The sequence below is a fragment of the Astatotilapia calliptera genome, chromosome 23 (assembly GCF_900246225.1).
Source record: "Astatotilapia calliptera chromosome 23, fAstCal1.2, whole genome shotgun sequence".
Classification (NCBI taxonomy): Eukaryota; Metazoa; Chordata; class Actinopteri; order Cichliformes; family Cichlidae; genus Astatotilapia; species Astatotilapia calliptera.
Window position 1 is genome coordinate 9438998 of NC_039323.1, and position 25313 is coordinate 9464310.

The window sequence follows — 25313 nt, forward strand, 5'->3', positions numbered from 1 at the left end:
GCTAGTAACTAAGTGCCTGATAATAAAATTTAATGGTGCTTTCTTTGCTAGAAGTCACACTGGTTAATCTCTGAAGCCCGGGGTCTTTTTTATGCTTGAATTACTCATGACCTCAGAAAACAAAAGACATTCCTCTTTAAATGGACGGGTTCGAGGACTGGACTGAAAATGAGCGAAAAGGAAGCCAATGTCCAACAAAAAGCCTTTACAAAAAAGGCTCCCTAGAAACAAAATAATAAGAAAAGGTCTTAAAAGCTCCACAAATAGATGTAAAAATAAGTGCTTCGAGTTTTAACGTGAAACAGATTTTCTGACAGTTTAGTTCTGAAAACAGAAACAAGAACCAAAAATATAAACTTATACTAAATGAGAGATAATTCCTGATAACTAAAAATTCACCATTTAAAAAAAATACATTTTGCATATTATAATATTAACAGGACCTGTTCATACCCTGATTAACTATTTGAGCTTCACATTCAAATACCAACACAATTTAAGACCATAAGAACTTTTAATAAAAATAGATTTTTTCTGAGCAAGATGAAAACAAAAATCAACAACAACAAATTTAAAAAGTTTAAAATACTGATTTATTACAGATATTTACACATATTACAAACAAAGTCTACAATCATTATAAACTGGTTAAATTTGAGTGGTCACCAAAAATTAATCAATCAATCAATGAAGCACAACTGAGAAAGATAAATAGAAAATTTGCTTCTTTTTCACCTATAAACAAATGTCTGAGCAGCAGGAAGGGCCAGAGACTCTCTAAAGGAGCCAATTTTAGCAACTTCAGTAAGAGACCTGCCCCATTCTTCAACACTTCATCCAAGCTGAACCTTCACCGCAAACACACATGGCCTATTTCATGCACATGGCCAGCATCCTCATGATTGCTTCTCTGGAAGGTAAAGAACATAAACCAGACATTTAGGCTTTGAACACCACTTTTTTCTGATTATTTATACAGAAGATTTGAATAAATGGAGCAAAATCTACAAACCTCACACATGGGATGTATGACAAGCTGTACCTGAAAACACACACATTTTATGTAACAAAAAACAATTTAAGACTGAAAAAAAAAAAATTAATTCGATATGTAGAGACTCACCAGGTAAATGACAAGACTTGCAAGATAACAAACAACAAAGCAAGTCCAAAGTTCTTCCACTGTGAGAAAAAAAGAGAGAGATTGGGATCAAACACTGACATTAATCCAACAGATAAACAGATAAAGTTAGAAGTGATCATAAGTATTTTTTGGAGGCTCACTCACCCAGAAAGCCGCACAGAGAGTCAGAACGAGACAAGTCTAAAGCAATGACAGAGAGACTTTTAGCTTTAATTTGAAGGGTTTTAACAAAAGTCTGTGTAAACTGTTTTTGAAGTACAGCTATTTTTTGGACACAGACCCTCATTTTTAGGCTCTCACATTAACTGTACAAACTAACATAGTTGTAAATATAAGGATTGTTTAATACTTTGATAAAAATCATTGACTGCTTAAAGTCTAGAAACCATGGATATTACCAAATGTCTTGCTGTGCTAGACCTTTACTTCTGCTGCCTTTATTTACTCCTAGTTTGTGAGTCTTTCTGCATTCAGTTATGTAGTTAATAACTGAAAAGCATGCTCTATTGATTTTCTCATTTCTTTTCCTGAGAAACTGTTGGGTTAGTGTGCAGTTTGCTTTGGGTCTATTTGCACTGTGAAGTGCAGTCTGGTCAGTTTATACCCCTGCACACTTCACAGGTCATCCCGCAACTTCTATCAACAGTCACATCATCAATAAACACCAGTAACCAAGTTGCACTAGCAGCCATACATGCCCATGCAATAACATCGCCTCCATCATGTTTTACAGATAATGTGGTACACTTCAGATCATGAGCAGTTTCTCTCCTTCTTTTCCTTTCCATTCATTCTGGTACAAGGTCATCCTGGTTTCATCTGTCTTATATTTTCTGTGGTCTTCCCTTAGGCTTTTTGGTTTTGCTGAGCGAGTCAGTGCATTCCTTCTTTTTATGACTCTACCAGTTTGCTCATTTGGCTATCCCTAAAGTTTTTGGTTTCTATCTGATGTTGTTTTGTTTCAGCCCAGTGATGACCTCCCTCACTTGCACTAACATCTCTTAGGGCCTGTTAGTTAACTATAATACCCTTGCTTCCAGTTGTATATGTCAGAACTGCAAAGTATGATGCTTGGGCATTACATAGGCGACATGGCCATGCTCATAACCACATTAAAGCTGAGAAAATCTTCAGATCTACAACACAGGTGTCACATTAGTGTCTGATTTAATTATTTACCTACATGTAGTTTAAATATTTGCATACTGAGCACTGAAAGAAAGAGGATGGTAACCTAATTGCACCTGCTGTGGGACATTCTGAGAGCAAATCTTCCATCACAGCAAATATTGTAGTTTTAAAGAGAGACGTTTGCACATCAGGGTCTGATTTTTGTCAGTCCATCCACAACCAAGTTTTCTGAACTCTAGCTTGGTGTTGTCATGCAATCCTCTAAGCAGAAAGCTGTGTTATGCAATCCTTTCACCTTTAACCAGCTCTTGAACTCTTAAGGAAAACAGAATTTTTTTTGCAATGAATCTAAATTTACTGAACTCAGTCCACTCATGTTTGTGTAACATGTTCTGTCTTTTGGGGGTTGATTTTTTTTTTTTTTTTTTTTTGCACTTACCAACATAAGGGTAGTAGCCAGCGCTCTTGTTTTGTCACACATCCTTTTCAGCTGCTTCATTGGGCCCATCAGAAACATTGTGCTATTGGACACAGTGAAATGTGCAAGAAAGAAAAGCATGTATTAAGTGTGTAAAACATGCAAAATAAGCTTCCCATTTCAAGGTATTTTTTTCATCACTAACCTGCACAGAGCACATATGTTGCCAAATGTGTAAAAGACAATAAAGAGAGTGATCCCAATCTTGGGGAGGAAGAGCACACACACTCCCTGCAAGACACACGTGAATGCAGGTGGATCACACGTCATGTTTTATAAGCCTCACTTTAAGGAGGGACTAGGCAGTGTCGCCAAATGAAAGAGCATCACATCTTCAGCATTCCTCAGAGCAAGAAGAACCAGTAGGGCAACACCAGCTTTCTCTGAGCTCTTCCTCGTTGTGGAGAGCGACTGAATATTGTCGTAGAAAAAACAAAAACAAAAAACACAGAAATTAAATTCTTACCAGAACTGTGCATGCAGCTCCCACCACGAAGCAGGCGATGAATCCCTTTATACGTGTGCCCCAGCCTAAAGTCGAAGCTTGGTTCATTTGCTGCATTAGTAGAGATTGAATAAACGATCGATTAATGATCCAGCTGAGATTACTAGCCACAACAGTGAAAGATGGGATTAAGGCTTTACCTGTATAATGTTCCGGTCATCTCTGCGCGCCTCCTCACCGCTCAGAACCGACTTTAATTTATCCATGCCCGAGGAGCTTTAAAATTCGGCTTAATTGGTGAAGAATTATAGTTGTTTCCTGAACTGATAGGAACTTTGCCGGGTTTTCTCAGATCTGTGTGAATGGACAACAGCGTCACATGCCAGCAGAGGGAGAGCCGGATGAGCTGCCAGTACCTTACCTGGCCAGGTGGGTCACTTCATCGTCACACCTGAACCGGAACAGCAGCAAAGACGTCTCACTCTGATCAGTTTTTTCCCAGACGTGACTCAGTGTTAGAAAAATTTAAACGCACCACCCAGTACAGCCATGAGTGAACAAGAGGGTCCAGACACCACTTTTATTTATTTTTTTCGGAGATAACAAGTTTTCTCTTAAAACTGTAAAAATAACTATACAAGTTAAATAATTGTTTTGATTCCCCGGGGAATCAAAACAAAGTGGTTTGGTCCATCGTATATAATTCACTTCTTTACTTTGTAAAGCTGGGCTTAAAACAATTTATTTCTACTAGTTAGTGGTAGAAATAAATTGTTACACCTCTCTTGCATTTCTGAATGAATTGATAGAAATAATCAAATAAAGCACCTTTTGCGTTTTTCGTAGTATTTTAACCGAACTGCTTATCATACCTCCATTAAATGTGCAAAGACTGTCACACAGAGGCCCACTTTTTTCAAGACCGAGTGTTTAATCTTGTCAAAACAGAACATCTTTGTTTATCCCTCTTGTCAACAGATGTTTTGTGTTGCCCTGCCCTGACAAAAATAAATCTGCACAAGCACTTTATTAGGACTGATCATTTGGTATTAATGTGATTGTGTTCTAAAAATCAGGGGTTCTCAGGCATTTTAGGGCTAGTAGTAGTCTTAGTATTTGAACTATTAGACTTCCCTTTATTGGTAGAAACCACATCCTTTGCTGTCACCTTTATAATAATTTGTCGCAAATTAATTGATCATTTCAATGACCCTGTCTGAGAGCCACTGATAGATGATGGTGATTATGGATACATGAATAAAGAGAACCAACTTTAAAACATATAAAAAAGTAAAATTTGATCATAGAGGCTACCATAAATTCTGTATTGAGTAGCACATTGTAAACACTTACATACTAGCTATAATGTTATGCAAGGTGTGAAGGAAATGATAGGAATTAAATAAAATTAAAAAAAATTTACTGTTTGAGCAATTTTATTTTTCTTTTTATAGTTTGACACTTGGTTTGAGTCACTTGCTAACATGAAACAATATAAAATGTACAACTAGTGCTTTCAAGTAATACACATGATGATGCAGTGACGTTTTCACCACAAAATAGCACTACTGAATACCAAACTGTGGAAGAAGTTTAGCAAGTCAAAAGTAAAGCATGAAATCCATTAAAAGCTTTTCATTTATATTGAATGCGCAAAGTAGTAACAAAGATATGACAGAGTATATGAAAATTATATTGCTGTAAAATAAATAAGAGCAGCTTGTGACTGCATACCTCCACTAAGGTAGGTAATCCCCTCCGCACCTTGCATGAACCGACTCTCTGCATCCAGATTAATTTATATTTTCACAAAAGATGTTATCTTTTGATATTTATTATTAAAACTGTATTTTGTAGCTGTGATGTTGTGAAACATCCAGTCTTGTTCTCTTGCAATGGTAAATGATTCAAAACCTTCTGGATCCAGGTGGCGATGCACATATTTTTATAGTTTATATATACAGTCACAAATTTTGCCAAGCCACAAGAGTTCTGTCCAGTAATCCTGCTGAAAAATAAACTGAACAAATCATAAAGCTTCTCTGGAGGAGGTAATAACAAAAGTACGTTTAAAATGTTGTACAGCTGGTTAATTAAGGCAGAGGTAGAGACGCATTTCTAAGGTTAAGGTTCCGTATCCACATCAGTTTCCACATCTGTGTGCCTTGCTTCTTATTCTGCTCCTGGAAATTTGAGCGTTTTATCCCTGATTGTTCTATAATGTTCATGAGCCACAACGTAGATGCACAACAGTCTTCCTCACATAAGCTCATCCTCAGACTCTGGATCTCGCTCTCTTGCCTTCAGAAGTCCCATTTCCACTGGAGGAGTCTTCTTCAGTCTGGAGCGAACCGCACTTCAAGAGGAAAATAACAACAAACACGAGAATCACACATATTGTAAACTGTGCATGTCTCCAGGATAAATAAACAAGTGTCTATCAGATATAGAAAAATACAGTACATTTTTGTCCCTATAGGTATGCACTAGGGCTAATGATTGGAACTAAAATTAAATGTATAACTTTTGAAATCCAAAGGTTTTCTTTTTGTTTGTTTTTTTTAATTGATGTGTTACAGTGGTCCCTCGCTATATTGCGGTTCACTTTTCGCGGCCTTGCTATTTTGCGGATTTTTTCGGGGGTGCAATTTTTCATTTATTAATTTTTTTAAACAGCGCAATGTGTTCTGCGTCCTGATCGGCTATAGACCATTTTCAATCAATCTCGTGCTGTGTCTTTTATACAGTACAGAATTCGTTCAGCCTGTCAAATCTACATAAATCTTCGCTAGCAGAAGACAACAAACACAACAGTGTCTACGTCAAAGGATTATAAGGAGCATTAAGTAAACCAAACAGTCAGATGAGTAAAACTTCACTCAATTCCTTCTTCTTGCTTCCTCTACTTCCGTATCATTAATTCATTAATGTTGAATTGTCTCGCAGCTGCTCTATTCACATGTTCTGGACTTGAAAACAGGGTTTGATCTTTGGTTTCATTCTATAATACTGGACTTATTTTTCTACGAAGGTTTGAACTTTGAGAGTGTTTAAACAAGAGAGAAGCGCGTCAAAATGTCGATGCCTGTCTGAGAAAAGTGTATAAAGTGTGTAGTGAGGGTTTTTTTACAGCCTTAAAACATCTATAATAATTGTAAAAAATAAAGTTCCCTACTTCGCGGATTTCACCTTTCGTGGGTTATTTTTAGAACATAACACCTGCGATAAACGAGGGAACACTGTTTTTTAAATCTACATTCTTGAGCAGCAAAAACACATTTATTACACATTTTCTCTCTTGGATTTTATGGTGAAATAGTGGCAAAAACCAAATTTGATTAAATATGAATCAGAGGTTTGTTCTCCTTGTATCTGGTTATATCTGCACCTATGGCCAATTTAAAGCCTTATGTGCTAAATAAGACAAAAAAAATGCATTTCCAATTCTTTGAATATATATAAATCACAATGGGATGTCTTATTGGATTGTCTTTTGTGGAGCAGGTTCTTACCAGCTGACGATGCAATAGAGCACGCTCACTATAAGCATGGCGAAGGCGAGGTGCCAGGAGTAACACATGGTAATGAACATCATATTGTTGGGATCTTTCAAGTCCCACTCGGGGCCGCGGGGCGGGTACAGCACAAAACCAACCTGTGGTTTAGAGGAGAAAACATTGGGAGTAACTATAAATCAGCAAACATAAACATCTGCTCATAAAGCCACATTCAGATTTACCTCCCAGAACCAGGTCCCCTGAACCACCGTTAGCGTGCACCGCAGCAGCTCCAGAATGATGTTGCCTCGGTGAAAGATCTCCAGGAAGGCAACAAGAGTCTCTCCAAAGACCGCGTACAGAAGGAGCAGATGCACGTGGACATCCAGCATGCTCCTGCCATGGAGGTGGTAGAGAAAAAGAAATCCTGCAGAGAACAAAAAGCTGGTAATGTAGGTAAATGTGTTTGTCTTGATCAGTTAAACTGCATCTAAACTTCAAATATTTATCCCAAGCCATCGCCACAGATTGTCTTAAATTCAAACAGTGCGAAAATAATTGACTCAAAATGCTGTAAAAATGCAGAAAGTCCTATCTGTGCTTGGTTTAAATTAGGCTTAATTAACCCCACAGGGTACACTTAAAATGACCTTTGAATGGAAGGAACTCAATTTGATTAACAAGAAATGTATTTATACAAGTTTATTGGAAAATGTACAGACAGGCAACAAGTTGTAAATAAAAACCTGAATTTAAAAAAAAAAGATCAGAGTATGAAAGTTGGTCTGTTGTATGGGAACATACGGCAGAAGCAGTGAAAACAGTCCATCTACAATTACAGCGATGGATAATAAAGGTGGATATAATGGCGCACATTCATAAACCCCTCAATATAAAGCTTGGCCAAACACTAATGGAGGATTTTTTTGTGTTTTAGATGTAAGACTATCTTCGAGAATAGTATTGTTTACTCGAGACTTTGAAGGAACCAAGGATTAAACTGATTAACTTATTAGTAAGCGATCTGCCCTGAAGCACTGGCTTGAAATAAAAAGGATATCAAAGGATCTCAAAGACAATGATTACATTTTATTCTTCTTACCTTCATTAAAGAAAGCAATTGCCAGCATTAACCGATCCAGTGCCAGTGGTGCCGCTTCTGTGGTGTGGATAATCAGAGACACTGTTGCAAAGAGCCCAAAGAACAAGTACATGGTGGCGTGGTGCCAGCTGTGCAGATGGTCCCAGTGTTTCTCTACGAAGTCGTACAACTGAAGCTTCGGTCCACCCGATCCAAACTGTTCTGCCAACATCCCTGAAAGCACCACATCAGAGGAAACACGCACATCTCCTTAATTAAAGCCCTGATTTGTCTTGGATTTACTCGAGAAGAGTCTTGCTAGTTATATCTGATATATGGATGCATTAAGAAGCTTTTTGGACACGCTTACCAACAAGGGAGAAAAAGAGTATGACTGAGCTCTCAATGATCTCCAGCCGTCGCTGTGAGGCTCTGCTAGCCAGACGAGTAGAACCAATACCCTTGTTCCTGCGCGTGGCATGCCAAATCGAGTACTTTACCGTCCACCAAATCCCGGCAACAAGGAAGAAGGTCCCAGGGAGAGCGTGGCCTCTGAAGCTGCCCATGATACCTCTTAACACCTAGAGAAACAGATTAGGTACTTCATGGAATTAGAAGTACATATTACAAAAACACTTCTTCCCACTACTAACATGTTTATTTAAATCAGCCAGATATGACTTGAAACAAACAATAATTTAACCTAACTTATCATCTGAAGAGTAGACAAGATCTATTTTTAGCACAACTGGAATAAGTGGATAAAAGAAAAGGGAAAAAAGTGCAACAGTGCCCATAATTTAGTTAAACAGCGTAATCAAACATAATTAGCGTGTGTGTTGGCGACCGTCCTCCAGCTGAGCTCAGCAGAAGTGCGTCTAGCTGTGGGAGGAGGCCTGTTAGGAGTGTCACGAGTCATTTACCTTTACGTGCAAAAATAGAAACCCATTTCTTAACATGCACTCCAGAAAAAGCACTTTGTTTGCAAAGACTGCAGCAGCATCTAACACTGAGTATAGGATCCTCTTGATAATGACTAAATATCATTAAACCTGCACCGACTTATGTGGACTGCTGAAGTCTTTGTCTGGCCAGTTTCTTAACAATTACTTTCACTCACACGATCTCAGTTGGTCATTATCAGAGACTGAATGAAAGACTAACGGGGACCATCATTTACAAAAGGAACACCCTGTTGTATTCAAGAAGAGCTGAAACTAGAGCCTGAGCTTATAACCCATATGTAAAGGTTTTACTGAGGTCAAAGGGTGAAAAAGACCAAGATTATTTTAATAGTCTATTATGCACCAAAATATATATTTGAAAACAGAATCACCACCCCCTGCTGGTTATTAGAAAGAATGCAGGCTCAATAATTTCCCTTTTCAGACGTGGAAACTATGTCTATTGTGTCAAGTTAAATTATGTTTCTAGGTCAAACAAAAGGTTAATAGGAAAACTTGCAGACTTATCTAAAAAATAAAACTCAGAATTTGATAGTCTCCTTTTTCAAAAGGCAGGAAAAAGCATGAAAAGCAGTCAATACGTCATTATATTGAGAAACATGTCAAAATGAGAAACAATTTACATCATTTACCAAGCTTGATATAGTCCAACATAGTTCATATTATCATTAAAACAAGACTTTGGAACAATTTTATCATATTAACTTAAAATGTTACTTATGTGATCAGAGGTACTGGAATGGTAAACATAATGATATTGTCTCCGACTTCTATAAATTCATAAGGCTTCATATTTAATTAAAGAAAGAAAGCTTTTTAAAGTGTTTGACTGCAGTGCTCTTAGGTAATGACTGCACTTTGTAAAGTGAGAGCAAAGCTGGAGTGGTATGAATAGCAGGCAGAGAATAAGAAAAAGGCACATGGCTGTACTGTCCTTTGTGATGGAGATGACCGGCAATATTCTGCTCGGCAACAGAGGAAACCTTTGAAGGAGGACACTCAATAGAAACCGATTGAGATGTTAAACCCAGCTCATCTGTGTCCGACAGTCTTTTGGGGGTGCAGCCTCTCCAGACTGAGGAAAACACTCCAGTCTCCATGGCACTCAAGAGCCACTAGAGGATTCATCAGTGTTTGGCTGATTCAGTGTTTTGGCTGATTTAGTTTAGCCACAAACACTAGTCATCTGCGCCAGACCGTTTTTATGAAAACGACGTAAAATAAAATAAAGTATGCTTTTATTACACCAACATGGTGGGAGTGGTGTAGTAAAAGTGTTCGCCACAAGTACAAATATGATTTCTATTCTGTGAATTGGTCAAAACTATGAGCATGAAGAGGTTTTGGTGCATATGTTTGAGGCTGGGATGTCTGGGAGGCAGCTGTCTTCAAAGGGTGTTCCTGTTTGAGTTTTGCTATTAAAAATATAACAAAAAACAAACAAGCAAACAAAAAAAACTTCAGCTGAGCTAATTAGAAAGGGTGCACACTTCAATAAAGTAGGTTTTTCTGTAAGTTTTTGAGTAAATGTAGCATGGTGCATACCACCACTGATCCCGTCTCATCCACTGTAAGATTAACAATATTCTAGATCAAGCCAAAATTAAATATAGACATTACTGAATAAGTAGAGTCTGCATCACATTTGTGAACCTACAATATGTGATACTTCACTCTAAGGGTTTATACTAAACGTTTTAGCAAGTTTAAATTTCCAAGCCAATCTGAAGTGAAATTACTCTGATTTATCTCTCCTGAACGTAAACTTTGAGGACAGTGATGTCTTGAGGTCTACAAAAAGAAAAAGAAAAAAAATGGAAACAGTCGTTTGACAGAATCAGAACTTTCTTTTTTTTTTAGTAGTTTTTTTTTTCTTTTTTAAGTAGTTTATTTTAGCTTCAGGAGATGAAACAGTGTTGTGGAAGTTAAATCGTGAAATCACTCAGCAACATTGTCTAAACGGCCACCCGATGTCTTGTACATAATTCTCGATGGAGACCTTCCTAATCTTTTTTCCCCTTCCTTCCTTTCTTCCTTCCTTTCTTTCTTTCTTTCTTTCTTTCTTGACCTGGCTTTACATTTTATCTACACATGACACAGTAGGCTTGATTTTCTTTACTGTGAGAGGAAAAGAGAGGGTCTCTTACCCAAGTTTGTTTTTCTCCGAAGATCAAAAGTTAGTGGAAGTATTCAGACAGAAAAGGGGAAGAAATTTTTTAACGCATCTTCACTTTGCCCCCCAATCGCATAAAATCATTTTTTTTTTCTTTTGGAAAAGAATATGGGTCTCTCTCTTATAGCCTAGACACAAGAAGTAAACATCTTCTCCGAGTCGGAATCCCAGCAGGATCCAGACCAGATCCGTTTCACAACCCTTTTTTCCTCCCCTACTCTAAACACTTCGAGCTTTTCTCTTATCAAACCCTCCCATTGGATGAGTGTGAGCTTGCGTCACCTGTCTGTGCGGTCATTGGTTGGAGGTAACGTCAATCTCAGGTGTCCACGTGTGCACTTTCACTCCGCCTGCTCGTGCACGGCTCGGTCCCTCCTCACTCTGGGAAAACCGCTACTTTCCGTCGTGCCAGGGCAGGCCTGGCTGGGCCGGGACAAGATTTCCAGCACGTACACCACAGCTGGAAGACTTCCTCATCCTCAGGCAGGAGGTTTCTTGACCAAGTCTCGTTTTACTCGCTTAATTGTCTCCAACCAGTCCACACAGTTTAAGTTACAATAGAGGAAAAAAGTAGAAAGTCGTGAATGTTCATGAAGGAAACGACTGGCCACGTAGGAGCGTCTCCAAGATTTTTTTTTTTCAGTGGGGCGACATAGGGGAGTATACGGAAGAGGATTAGGGCCACTGGGAAAAAAAAGTGGGCACGTCTTTTTTCTTCTTCTTTTCCTGAATTCTGAGAAAAAAAGTCAGAATTCTGACTTTTTTCTCAGATTTTTTTTTCCAGTGGCCCTAATCCTCTTCCGTAGGAGTACCAGGGGCCTTGAAAGAAAGAAGAGAACTTATTATGCAGAGTTATCAATTATAGTACTGGGCCATAATTATTCATTATAGCGCTTTAATGTTGTAGCTGGTGTTAACCATTACATTATATGTAATTAAGGTTAACACATCCAGCTAACCAACAGTTAAGAAAAACTTTCTGTACAAGCACATGGCCTTGCTTTACTATTATTTACCCTCTTCATGCTGGTGGCTGTGAGATTAAAATGATATGATGCATTTATGAAGTGTTGTAGGTGCATAACGTTAGAGGAAATAAACTCATTTTACTAGGTGGTTTCTAGGCAACATCAAGATATAGATATTTGGCATATTAGATAAGAAACTTTGTGCGTCACATTTGGTTGCTCAGTGTGAAGATCAAAATCGTAAACTCAGGTGAATCAAGCAGGCAGCTCAGAAAGGAGCAACACTGACACTTGGGATAACTGGCAGAGGAGGATGAGACACAGGCGAGCATACTTAGAAGGTTACAACAATCAAAGGGTCAGGGAAAGATGGACAGAAAACAACCCTTCAAAGTAAAACAGAAAATAACCAGAGGAGAAAAACCTAACTACCTGAACACTTGTTTTTACTTGTTTCATTAACCTGGGTAAGGCGGATAGAATAAGGAAACAACAAAAGGGATCAAGAGATAAACAAAGAGATACAGAACAGGTGTTTCACTCATTTCATTGTGTTTTTATTCAAGAGTGCAAAAACAACAACAACAGTGAAATGGAAACAGTGAACACAGCAGCTGGAAGTTGGTGCTGCTGAGAGTCATAAAAAGTTCTTCAGCTTTTTAAGCACAAGGTTGGAAAATGTAATTAAACACATAACCTCCGTGGTGTAAGCATACTGAACCCAACAGCCTTTAACTGTTCTGCAGAGTGCAAAGGTTTTGTGTCTTTGTGCATAAATCTAATGGTAGTTATGAGCATTTGCTGGTTAAATGAACTGCTATAGCAGCATTTTAAAATTGCATTCTAATTTTCATTAACTACAGAGCTATCCTTTATATAACTGCATATTTACATGGCTAAATATATACATAGGCCAGCTCTTTTTAGTTGGACTTTGTGTACATACTGTAAACTTCTCACATGGAAGTGCAAAACACACGGCACAAGAGAGATGTTTGAAAACGATCGAATAGAAGTCACACGCAAAAACCTTTACATGCAAAACAAAAGCTAATTGGGTAAGGCAGGAAGACGGTGCAGATGTACGATAAGATATGACACTGATGCAGGGGAGGAGTTTTCTTACTTAAGAGAAAGCATTGTGAATGCAGGCAATAAATAAATGTGCATGCTCAATCCTTCAAAATAGCAGAGTAGAGCTATTGCTAGTGCAGCTGTTGAAATTTCTCTACTGGGTAATCAGCATTGACTGAAATACACCAACCACCTTCTGCAGAATATGCAAAAAACCCATACTGACAGGTGACAAAGAAGGAAAATCAACTTCATGCTTCTCAATAAGGTATTGAGCTGCCATGTGCTGACAGAGCAATTCTAATGCACCTTAGCACCGACTGAAGCCTCTGAAACATTATCATTCCAAAAGACATTCTCTCATATGGTGTACAGCACTGCTTAACTTAAAATCATGTTCTGAGTAATAAAAGCATTCAGTAACCCCTTGTGTCGAGTAAAAGGTGGCATCTTTCATTGTAGCATAAAAGTAACCAGTCAGACAAAGTTTGTATCGCTATACAGTGACGCTGTCTGGACTCAAATCAGTGCACCAAAACATAGCCACTGGACCCCTTCAGTGCGTGGGTCACTGGTTTTGATGGTTTTCCTTTAATTTGTCACCTGTCTTAGAGCTGATTCTCTGTAGTTTTCAGCTTTTTTTAAGACTGTTTTCAAGATTTTTAATTAAAACTATATCAGGAACTTGTGATTATTATAAGATGTCAGTCAAATGTTGTCAAAAAATATATAGAATATTTGTGTGTATGAATGGTTTTGGGAAAATATTTACGTTCCCCATATTTCTGTGCTAAATATAAAACCAAAGTCAGAAACTAGTCAGCTTAGCATTAAACTTTTAACATTTAAAAGCTTTAAACTGAGGGGAAACAGCTTGCCAAAGATGTGCTCAGTGGAACTCAGATGGGAGGTCTTATGAGCCCTGAAATTCGACTGCTACTGATGCACACATTCATATGCTACCTGCTGTAAGAAGACTAATTTATGAGTTGTTTGTTTATATTTCATGATGTGATTTTATATCTAAGTTCAACTTCAGAACTTGGAAATATTCAACCTCAACCACAAACTCAGCAGAATTCAGGCAGATTATTTTGTTCATTACCAAAAAATATTGTCAGTTTTGAGGATATTTGCTCCACCTAACTGCATGTCATTAGAAATTGTTTAGAATCATTTTTGGACAAAAACAAAATAAGAACAAGAAAGACTAATCCTCCCCTGATAGTGCATTAATTTACAAGAGCTCTTATATAAATAATCACCGTCCAATGACAGCTCGTGTCTCTCACATGAGATATCCTCACTCTCATTTCCTGCTTCCTTCAGGGACAGAAGACAGTTTTGCAAAGGGTGTTCATGCAGAAAGAACGAGGCGTGGAGATGGAGAGGAGGAGGTCTTGGGGTCACATATACATGCAGACATTTCAAGTGTAGGTGCAGGACCATTATGGGACGGTGGTGCGACAAGAAGGCCAATAGAGGGGCTTTAGCATGGATACGTAGACACGGCATGTGGGACAGTTCCTTTTCCTCCATAGCCACTGCTCCATGCACTGAAACACATTTTAAAACACACCATTGCATCATTGTTGCTATGATCTGTATCATGTATCATTTATGCAGTCATTGATATTTTCAACTGATGCCAGGAGGTCATTTCCAACATGTTGATGCATGAGCAACAGGATCTACGTTCACAGACCCTAACCCTTAGCTGGAAGGGACAGTGTTGCTGCCTATTTGAGCAGCTTTCTCTGTTTCAAAGGCTACGAGTCAAAGAAGGTTTTAAATAAATTTCTTTACAGTTAATAATGTGGTGCCTTGCTTTTTATTGACTTTTATTATATTCACTTTGACAAAATGTTAACATGTTTACAAGTTCTGATTGTCAACAGATTCAACAGTATATAAAGTGACTCACTGTAGTTCTGATGAAATGCTTTTATAAACTGTAAATATTCTCTATTGATTATAAAGTATATTTATTCTAAAGTGATATTTAAAACCATTTAATTAGTATAATCATAGAGGTATCTTCTCATCCAATAACGTGCTGTAAGTCTAATAACTGAATACAATGACCGTTACATACAGAGGCGTTTCCAGGAAATTTTATATGGTTTTGGCACAGAGGGACCCAAGAACCAGTAAGGGTGGTGTAGAGCACAGAAAAGGAGAAAACACCAAATGAAATCAGAAAAAAATGCCAAACGAAACCACTTGAAAATTGTTTGAAAATCCACTGAGTTATGGTGATTTTAACTTTGACCAGACTTGTATCCATGGATACCAATGCTGGTACTAGTGTTGAATCGATACTAGAGCAATAGGATTGATACTTTGTTTCTAACCAATAGTGAAATGTGTGAAAAACAATAGTGAAAAATCCCTGAAACTTTTTGTGCTGGCCGTCATGCCTACTTTATTTATTTAAACAACATAAACTGATCCAACATAAACCGATCCAAAGTGCTTTAGAAACAGGCACACAGCTGAATTGTTTTGGTGAAAGGAAAAATCACAGTGATTTCATTAAAGTGTGTTCAGACTTTGTATATTGATGATACTTCATCTCATCTTCAATACATAAGCTGCTTTCATTGGTTAAATGGTATCGGTAATACTGGCCCTGTATTTAGTTAGTATTGAATCAATGCCAAAATTTGCAGAATGCAGCACTAGAGTCAGGAAACAACAAGCAGTGGATCAAACCACTGTGAGGCATGTCATGGGGGAGTCATACATCCATAACTGAGCAGAAGAGCTTTTAGTGTGTATTATCATATTATATAACATTATATAACATAGTTATATTTACAATAATGTATTGAGGAGTACCACAGTGTTTTTACAGCAAAAATGTAACTGGACACCTTACATCCCCCTGTTATTTTCACTCATGTTTGCATTTATATAATAAAGATTAAGCTGGGGCACCAGGTGGACCTAATAAATTTCAGGCCCCAAGCCAACACTTTAGCAACACCCCTGTTTACATAGTCATGGTGCAGTACAGTTTGTCATACTGAGGTTTTAAAGCAGAAAACTTTGAGTTCAAACCTTTAAACTCGGTCTCAATTTTTTTTTTCTAACTCTAACCCTTTTCAAACATTTTTAACTCTGTGTTTGCACACTGAAGAGAAGAAGTTGCAATTATTCCAAAAGTGACCTAAAACTCTGGCCCAGAGGGGATTTGAGGCCCTGATTTTTCAGTGTCACATCGTAGTAAAAGTTCAGGAGAAATCCTGATGTTTTCACTGCAAATCATGCATTTTCCCCTTCTTGAAAACAATATCAGCGATGTCTCCTCAGGGAATGTTGACGATGGAGTGTGTGCTGCTCCTTCTCCGTGGAAATCTGTCCATCTGCAGACCTCCTCCTCTCCTCATAGAGCTTCCTCCCCTGTAAAACAGCTGCTTCACTGCTGCTTCGGGGCCGACACTGCTCTAACCTCCGAGCTGCCTTCAGCACCCACCAGATGGAAACATCATAATGAGTAAGTATCCAGTTCCTGGGACCTCAGGCTGTTCAGTGTACTCCATGCATCTACAGGGATAAGTTTCTGCTGCAGGCATTGTGTTTTCATTCCAGTTCACATCATGCATGTCAGGGAACAGGCTGATATCATGCATCAGAGATCTGGTGTCTGACTTGCAGGGATTTTAGGGAACACAGTGTAGACAGAGGTCATGCAGTAGATCTGACGTGTGCAGGTTCTCTTACCTCTTTATGAAAGCGGTGTGTACAATGTGGCACTCCCCTCCCATTCTTACGCATGTCCTCATGACAGATCAGGCACAACGTATCGTCCTTCTTCTGTGAGAAAAAGAAACAACATCTGACCAAGATTTCAATAACTTATGTATTTATAAAAATAATAAACCTGTATTATTGCATCAGTGGGAGATTAAGTGACAGGAACTTCATATATGTAACTTATATACCAAAGTGAAGGAGCTCCATTTAATTTCAGTAAACTAATAAATAAAGATATAATTTTTCACAAAGTTATGATAAGCTGTAAATGTTATTTGCACTGTGTATGTTATGTATCACGTTCTTTTTATTGATTTCCTGTGACACCACAAAGATACAGAAACACCGTTTCATTAACATTAAACCCCTGACAATGAGTTTTAACAGGGCTTGACAAAAAATTTTGTTCCAAGAAAAATCAGGTATAAAAATGAAAAAGGATTAAACATGCATTCACAACTATATTCTTTAGTATGCCGACAAAAAGCATGGACAATAGAAGAAAAAGAAAACTTCAAGGTCCTTGTGTGCATTCAAGACCAGTTAATTATGTGGGTATTTGTAGGTTATGTAATTCACAGCTTTGTCTTTGGCAGCACATAAAAGTAATGCAGCGTTTCAGGCTCCTTAATTTTTACGGGCTTCGTAATTTTATATGAGGAGGAGAAAGACCATCAAGTCTGATCGTCCTTCGGTCATCTATAACACTATGAGAAGGTAAAAATCTGTAAGGACCATTTATCGTTCGTTTAGTTAATGTTATAAATCCTCCTGCTCACCAGAGACGTGGTCTTCTTATCATTTAGACAGAGCCTCTTCTCAAGTGTCTCTGTGAGCTCTGGGATGGTGGTGATGCGATTCTCTGCGATCGCAGTCTTAGCGCGGATGTTGTCATCTGCAGAGGCACGGCGAAGCTTCTGGTGGACCCTGGTTTCCCCCTTATCCTCTCTTGATTTGACGTGGCTGGGAGTGGGCGCCATTGTAGCCGCATGAAACCTGTTTAACTTCATGACATCTAACTGTGACTGAGGATTAAGAACACAACGATAAGTGTTATTACACCACGTAACAACACTTGAGAGTAAAATTATTGTGTCACATTCCCTCTAATAGTGAGGTGGAGTTGTAAGAAGATTAAACTAGAGAGACAACCATGTCTGCCTTATGTCTGTCAATGGGGTTAAACACTCACTCGCTAATATCCTTAAGTAACATGTTGGCAAAGCAGCTACCTATATATAGTTTGACTCTAGACTCAGGACAGAACGTAAATATATATTTACACAACAGCAATAATCTGATAATGCAACTCCAGTAAAACATCAAAGGTGAAGGTACAGATGAATTTCAGTGTTTGGCTAGACTTGTAAATCTGTAACTACTGAACTGTTCTCTTCAAATGATGTATTTCTGGAGCACTCATTACTAAACCAAGGTTTAACTCTTAATGGGAGCTTTAAATAGCGATGCACTAGACACAGGCTGACATTCTACAACCCCAGAAGTTATTTCTGGTTCTACTTAACTTTATTACTGCTGCTGAGGAAAAAAATACGATGTCTAGATGTTCCTTTGACTTTAAATTTGAGGAAAAAAAATAACATGAGAGATCTGTGACAATGTGATTTTTTCTGTTTAAAGAAACTAAACAATGTGATAAATGTTACTTTAAATAGGTCAAAATATGTGTAAAGGTGTGAAAAGTGCAGTCAACGCTGATGCACCTTAATATGTCAGATTTTCTGTTGATCTACTATCTCAGTTAGTACTGTCAAGACTTCTTTAACTGAGCAGGTTCTTCAATTTTGAATTAATCGCCTACCACCGCTTTAGGGTGTAGCTACTTTAGGAGTCAAACGTTTTTATATGTGCAGTGTATTTTTTCTTTGGATCAACCCCTCACTTCGATTTCATAAACCTCGATCTCACCAGCCAAAATTTCAAACTTTAAGCTTCAAACAGGACTTCAAAAAAAGAACGGTCATAGGGGTTAATTACATCTTTTATATATATATACTATGTTTTTATGGTATTTGCAAGAAGCTTTTTTTGTTTTGCGGTGCAAGGAAGTGGCTTGTTATGTTGATGTTGCTAGTTTTAACTGTTATAGGACAAACATTGCTATTTGTAGCTGCCCGCCTTGTTGACTGATAAACGTCCTGGAACATTTAGTAACGTCATGGGCTCATCTGTGACACCATTTTTGCATTTGCTGCATTTTAAAAGATAAATGTAGTATGAAGAAAGGCTAAAAATATTCAGAATAGTTGTTATTTGAATGAGAATTTCTTTATTTCCCAGAATAAACTTATATAGCATAGGCTTTCAGCAAAATTGTTATTTTAAATATACTGACCAATAGTTCCACTATCAGACCAAGAATCTGTGCATTACTTCTCTATTTGCTTGCTTAAAAACAGAGCATACGGGGAACTGCAGGCTTCAGTTTAAACAGCACTTCTTCTGATTATTAGTGAAAGGTTACACTATGCTACTACATTTGTTTTTTTGCATTTGTCACTGCTTCCTTCATGATGAGAACTGATTGTGCTCACCCAGTGTTGTCTGTAAACTACTTGCTTGTAAGTTTCTTTTCTTCCACAGAGAGACCACTTTATATGTGTGCACTTACACTTTTGTGACTCTTATCACCTGCTTTAGATTAGAAAGAGTTTCTTTGGCTCCTTCCATCCTTTAGTTTTCGCTTAACTCCTATGAAATTTGTCATCACACTAATGAAAATATACCAGAAAACTATAAAGTAAGCACCACTATTCACCACACAGGCCATGACACTTGACTATGCTGATAGATAAGTTACCCTGTTCTGTGTTATTAATAAAAAATACAAATCACTAAATTGTGCGCCATTCATGTTGGTTGCTCTTCTGCTTGTTTGCTGCTTTAAGTTGTACCTCTATTTTTTGCTAAACATCCACATAGCCAGAGGTTATGGAAGAGTTGGAACGCTATTGAATGAAGAATATGTGTAAGAGCTTTGGCATGCGGCAGCCCATGACTTAAAAACATTGTTTATATAAGAAAATGATATCAGATGTGAAGGCATTTTTAGTTGGAAAAAATAATTTTCCTACAGACCTACACAGACACAGCTACAACACAAACACCAGACTGGTCTGTATTCATTATAGAACTATACTGTTTTTCCTAATGAGACTGTGAACAGCTCAGCACGTGGCACGGCATTTGCAGTGTTTGATCGCTCTGATGTAAAGTAATAGAAAACAACTCACTTAGAGCATCAATAATTTCGTACTTTGCAGGCTTTCATGGGGAAATTTACCAAAACAACAGTTTGCACACTACTAGAGGCTTTTTGTTCGGAAGCTTTAATATTTAATTAGTTCTCATACCAGCTTGTAAAACATACATGTGCATTATTCTGCTGTCATAGTCCATATTTTGTCTTTTTCAGAGAAAATAAAACTCTGTGTTTTATAAATATTCCATGCAGTGATATTTGCAGTCAGTGAAGGTATGGGATCTTTCTAACACCCTGAGCTGCTTTTAAAGAAATACATAGAAAGTATACTGTCTGATAAATGTACTTTATTATATTTATTAAACTGGCCTTTAATTAGTATAGTGAAATACATTCATCAGAGAGTGCATATATTTTATTTTCCCTCCAATTATCAATGAAGGGCTATACAGAATAAAATTTAAGATGTTTATAGTGTCAAGTGTACAAGCATGCTATCCATATGTGGTGTAAAACTGGACAAGAGAAACTGCAAAAAATGTTTGTTAAAAGTGTTTTGCTGCTGTTTAAATGTCAGTGCATGCATCAAGTCGAATGCTGCAGAGCTGAACACATACGTGAAGTGCAGCCGGTCCTTACCGCAGTCGGGAGTGATGCTCGTCTATCAACTTGTGTTTTTGAAGGCCTTCTGAAACTGTGTTTTCTTTCTCTGGAATGTACAGCGTCTGGTCCGTGACCCCAGTAACTGCTCATCCATTTTGTGAAGTTACTATCATCGTCCTCGTCATTGTCCATAATGATAGCAGGCAGAAGCCGTAGAGACATGATGGAGCTGTGCAGGGAGCTTCTTGGTGCAGCAGGTCTTGGTACAACAGATGAAAGTGAATGGGGTGAGTACTGACAACACTCAGCTGACCTATTGAGTGTCTAACAGACCAGCTGCTCTGCTACACTGCACTGTCCCACATGGCAAAAGTGACTTACTTCAATTAGATGCCTCTAGTGAATCAAGCTGTCGCTTTTGTTGTTATCCTTGGACAATCTAAAAATAACCTGCAGAGATTTAGCTCCAGTCTTTAAATAAGTGAATCCTCTATAATCTATTTAACGTCACTGGTAGAACATAAACTGGAGGTGATTGGAATAAACAGCGAGGTGGTAGCTGTGACAGAACAGCTAGTATTTTGGCACAGGGTGGGTGATGTGACCACTCCTTTTAATCTTTCCATTACAGTCATCAGCCTCGGGGTAGACAACTGAAACTCCAATTTCCCCATACTTTCCACTCGCTGAGTACATCAAACCTGTCAATAATTATGGAGCGCAGGCAACTGGGTGCTGAGAGCCCAAGGCTTGTGCAATACAGGGCAAAGAGCTTTAATATTACACTGTATACAAGTTTATTTGTTTTGCTCTTTTAAGTCAAGTATGTAAAATCCAGATTTTATACATGAACAATGAAAACATGTAATACAAGGCCATCAGCTAGAAAAGCAACATCTCTGGCATCATAATTCAGTATATATCGTGTCAGTTCAGTCTGAAAAATTAGTAGTAGTAGTATTAAATACTATTGATATTACTACACAAAGGGGATTGTGTATTATTGGAAATATTCATGTTAGACACACCATGTTTTCATTAGGTTTTTGTGTTTTTTAACAAAAAAGCAGAAGAAATTATATAAAAGTCTTTTTCTGCTCTTTTACAAACTCAAAGTTTCCCTGTGCTAATAATGTTGTAAAGATCTCAAAGAGAAGGGCAGGGCAGGCACTGTTATGAGACATTCATGCTGCTTTATCATGTAACCTCAGATCCCCACTGAGAAAGAGATTACGGTAATCTGTGTTCTTTCCAAAAATAAGGATGAAACAAGGTCACACCTGAAGACAAATGACCACATTTTATTAAATAAATGAAGAGTACTATCCGTGTGCGGCGTTGAGATATTATAATATCAACGAGCCTCCATCCAGTATTATTATGGGGTCTTTATCTTACAATATAAAACACTTTGAGGCGACTGCTGTTGTGATTTGGTGCTATAAATAAAATTGAATTGAATTAAAAGTATTGAAAACAATCTCGTATTCATACATTACAAATCTGCACAGGTTTTTTTTTTTTTTAAATATAAAATTAAAATTGTGTTTCAGATTTAGGATAAACCCTCTGTATCAAACAACTAAAACAGGAGAGAATAGCTATACAATACAACACCACACCATATAATACATAATAAAAATACAATGACTTATTGATAATTTGTTATTACTGATAAGTGACTGTGTACAGCAGCTTGTTGCATACCATACAAGCATGCATTCATGCAGACACATAATCGTACTCTTAATCGATTAATTACATAATCATCATGCTTTTTTTAAAGGCCGAATGACCACGATAATCAGTATAAAATGTTTCAGAAAATGCTATCGTATTAAAGCTAGTTTAAATCAAAGCAGAGGCATAACCTACTTGATAAGTTGAAGAAGGCTGTTCCAAAATTTAGTTTTGGTCACCTCTACATTTAAAATCAGAATGCACAACACTTAAAATACCCTGAGTGGAATTGGGTTTTAACAGTTTTAACAGTTCTTATGAAAGCAGGGGCCGGCCTTTCAGTCTTTTGTATGATAGTAAAATTAGAAAATGAATTTCAGATTTCACTGGAGGCCAATGAAGGGAGGCAAGGAATGCACAAACACAATATTTTATATTGTTTTATTGAGACCTTATTATACATTTACATACAAAACATACAGTCTACATATAGTTAAACCTTAGTGTCACAACAAGTGTTTGCTAAAAGAAAAAAAAAAGCAACAAAGAAAAAGTTTGTTTTGGGTTTTTTTTAAGGGAAAAGGAATTTGGGTTCCTTAGAAGGAAGGAGATATGAAAGGAAAGGCTTACGTGAGGTATAACATTTCTTATTGGCCCCTCTAAGAGAAACTATAAACTTTTCCAATTTAAGGAATGACATTAGATCTGTCGGTCAAGACTTTTCTGTTGGTGGCTTGGGTGACTTCCAGTGTGGGAGAATACATCTTTGGGCAATTAAAGAGACAAATGAGGCAATACTTTCTGTTTAGTTGACTCAGATAGATCACCTATCTACTCATAGCTATTAGCTGTAAGTATGTTGGGATACGATATCAGTCTCTAGGACTTGATTTTGAAAACATTTTTCTAAAATCCTGTTTAAACATGACATGAGACGGGCCTCACAAGTTTATTATTATTAGAGCAAGTTTATTATTCAAATATGATCTGAATATTTGAGATTTGTAAAAAAAAAAAGTGGATTTTATAAATACTATAAATGAAGAACAATGTTTGCAAAATGATCCCTGGAAGCAGGAGTTACCCTGGACTCACTCACTTAATCAACAGACTGCACTGCAGAAAGAGCAGCAACAACAACCTGCATGAATAAAATATACCAGCATGAATTTATGTTAATCAGATTAAAAAATCTAAATGGAATAATCTGCTGTGTTCACATAGCTGATCTGTAAAGATTTACATTTCCAAACAACATGCCACGTGCATCAGGAGAGCACAGACACGTCTCAGTAATCACAGGTTACCAAGTACCTGCTGGCAGCAGCTACAACTGAGCCACGCAGTGCTAACAATAGCAGGCACAGTTTATAGGAATAACAGGTGGAGTCAACAGAAGATCAGACATTCTTAGTAGCCCCTATCCATCCATCCATCCATCCATCCATCTTCCCACAGCTACACACACACCACACATGTAACACACAAGGTTATTGTCTCACATCACATGTGGTGCCAGGCAAAATTGATTTTATGGCCTTCATTGCAAGAATCGATTATGTTCAGGGCGGGCACACGTTTTGTGCTATGCTCAACTTTAACAGATTGATCGATTTTTACATATCTTGCTCTTAATTCAATGAAACTGAAAAACAGAAATATTTGTATTTGAAAAACAAAAAGGATTAAATTCACTACAGAAAGAACCGGAGACAAGTGACAAATTAAAGGAAAAAGTTGAACTCTGGCTCTCCAGAGTGAGGGGATTTGGGGCTTTGCTCTGATGACAGGGGGGATTTTGCTGGTATGGTTTGGTAATTGGTTTGGTAAAGTTGTTTTGATTGATCACTTTTATCCTGTGATAAAATATGCAATGGGAGTGGTCTCTCCCAGGTCTCTCCTATTCACACTGCATGGTTCAATGAGCACTCTCAGGTTAATAAAGGTGGTCTGGTTCTTCAAAGAATCTCCCCAATAGAAGAAACTCTTTATTTTAATGATGTTTTTTTTTCATATACTTCATGTGGTTCTATTATGGTTCTAGATTTTAGTGTTGTTGTTTTTAAAGTTTGTTAATTAATTTAATATATGTTAAAATTTGAATTTAGGTTGAAGAGTGCGTCATGTGTTGAGTTTGTCTTCCCTCATAAACATACTGTTTACATAAGAATACTTACATTTAATATAACAATAAAACAATAGAATATAAACTAGTCAAACATGAAGCATGAAGTCATGACACCACATGAATCATTTTAATTTTATATATGAAACTGACCAAATTTCAACCACCTTGATCATCTATTGTAGATGTTCTAAGATGCTTAACTGTGTTTTGTTTTCTTTTAATTCATCATCTGTGTGTAAGTCAGTTATGATATAATTTAAAGCCAGTCCTTGCATTGTCCAACTAATCAGGGAATAGTTTTTCTATGAATAGATGTTACAGTCAGACTCTTCTGACAGCTAGTAGAGTTGACTTTGAAAAATTGCCCACTGCTGGTGACTGTTTGAGGACGGATGGCCCTAGGCACAAATTGAGTAGCCAGGCAGCAGCACGTTCCAGACAGACCAGCACTCCAGCAGATGACGGCTTCTCTCTGTCTCGATCTCCCCTCTCACAGTCTGTTTTGAGCAGAGGCTTGGAAACACACACACACACACACACACACACACACACACACACACACAGAGGTGCCTTGTTTCTCTCACGATCTCTCAGGTAGGTACAGGTCACGAAGGAGAAAGCAACTGAAAAAGTTCCCCACTAGTATTTAAAATCTTTCTCTTTTTTTTAAAATTGCAATCTGCAAACAGAATTGGGCAGAATGTGACTAATATTTTGGCCATTACTGAGCTTTCACTTGTTAAGAGAGAATACCTTTTGACCTTTGAGACTTTGTAGTCATGTTCTCAGCCTTCACAGATGACGATTAGCAGTTGGTTCATTAGTTTATAAACTATTTTCAGTTACAGTGAAATCAAATAAAAAGAAAAAGGGGGATCACTGCTGGAGGTTTTATCCCAGGAATGGTGCCTGTCTCGTGGGGAGGGGTGCTCCGTGAGGACGGGGGTGGCGCACACCAATTTGA

General features: G+C 37.7%; 3 protein-coding genes across 6 annotated transcripts; all 3 read right to left on the bottom strand.

The window, feature by feature from the left end:
• Nucleotides 1–570: 570 nt before the first annotated feature.
• On the bottom strand, nt 571–3701 carry sft2d2a (SFT2 domain containing 2a). Its single transcript, XM_026159218.1, has 9 exons — nt 3620–3701; nt 3399–3552; nt 3220–3309; nt 2899–2984; nt 2715–2796; nt 1289–1324; nt 1124–1182; nt 1013–1042; nt 571–910 (listed from the first exon to the last, which is right to left on the bottom strand). Exons 2-9 carry the CDS (start codon nt 3462–3464, stop codon nt 871–873), a joined length of 489 nt encoding a protein of 162 aa, XP_026015003.1. The 5' UTR covers nt 3465–3552; nt 3620–3701; the 3' UTR covers nt 571–870.
• Nucleotides 3702–4616: 915 nt separating this feature from the next.
• tmem45a (transmembrane protein 45a) lies at nt 4617–11588 on the bottom strand. 2 transcript variants are annotated; one of them, XM_026160116.1, is made up of 6 exons: nt 11197–11588; nt 8147–8357; nt 7798–8010; nt 6938–7122; nt 6711–6853; nt 4617–5554 (listed from the first exon to the last, which is right to left on the bottom strand). In XM_026160116.1, the coding sequence occupies exons 2-6, from the start codon at nt 8340–8342 to the stop codon at nt 5458–5460; spliced, it is 834 nt and encodes a 277-aa protein (XP_026015901.1). In that variant the 5' UTR covers nt 8343–8357; nt 11197–11588; the 3' UTR covers nt 4617–5457. The 2 variants fall into 2 exon arrangements, with proteins under 2 accessions (XP_026015901.1, XP_026015900.1); XM_026160115.1 differs by lacking the exon at nt 11197–11588 and adding an exon at nt 10889–11172.
• Nucleotides 11589–12422: 834 nt separating this feature from the next.
• Nucleotides 12423–21108, bottom strand: lnp1 (leukemia NUP98 fusion partner 1). 3 transcript variants are annotated; one of them, XM_026160242.1, is made up of 5 exons: nt 20923–21108; nt 20578–20800; nt 17495–17740; nt 16683–16775; nt 12423–16421 (listed from the first exon to the last, which is right to left on the bottom strand). In XM_026160242.1, the coding sequence occupies exons 2-5, from the start codon at nt 20761–20763 to the stop codon at nt 16254–16256; spliced, it is 693 nt and encodes a 230-aa protein (XP_026016027.1). In that variant the 5' UTR covers nt 20764–20800; nt 20923–21108; the 3' UTR covers nt 12423–16253. The 3 variants fall into 3 exon arrangements, with proteins under 3 accessions (XP_026016027.1, XP_026016028.1, XP_026016026.1); XM_026160243.1 differs by having other exon boundaries at nt 12423–14512; nt 20578–21108; XM_026160241.1 differs by having other exon boundaries at nt 20578–21108.
• Nucleotides 21109–25313: the final 4205 nt, after the last annotated feature.

Coding starts and splice junctions, on each gene's coding strand:
- sft2d2a (XM_026159218.1), bottom strand. CDS start 3,464: ATGGATAAATTAAAGTCGGTTCTGAGCGGTGAGGAGGCGCGCAGAGAT. Junction 2,985..3,219: donor GAGCTGCATGCACAGTTCTG/GTAAGAATTTAA, acceptor TGTGTCTTGCAG/GGAGTGTGTGTGCTCTTCCT. Junction 1,043..1,123: donor CAAGTCTTGTCATTTACCTG/GTGAGTCTCTAC, acceptor GTGTGTTTTCAG/GTACAGCTTGTCATACATCC.
- tmem45a (XM_026160116.1), bottom strand. CDS start 8,342: ATGGGCAGCTTCAGAGGCCACGCTCTCCCTGGGACCTTCTTCCTTGTT. Junction 8,011..8,146: donor ACTCTTTTTCTCCCTTGTTG/GTAAGCGTGTCC, acceptor TGGTGCTTTCAG/GGATGTTGGCAGAACAGTTT. Junction 6,854..6,937: donor AGGGGACCTGGTTCTGGGAG/GTAAATCTGAAT, acceptor TCTAAACCACAG/GTTGGTTTTGTGCTGTACCC.
- lnp1 (XM_026160242.1), bottom strand. CDS start 20,763: ATGTCTCTACGGCTTCTGCCTGCTATCATTATGGACAATGACGAGGAC. Junction 17,741..20,577: donor GAGCATCACTCCCGACTGCG/GTAAGGACCGGC, acceptor CTTAATCCTCAG/TCACAGTTAGATGTCATGAA. Junction 16,776..17,494: donor ATAAGAAGACCACGTCTCTG/GTGAGCAGGAGG, acceptor TTTTTCTCACAG/AAGAAGGACGATACGTTGTG.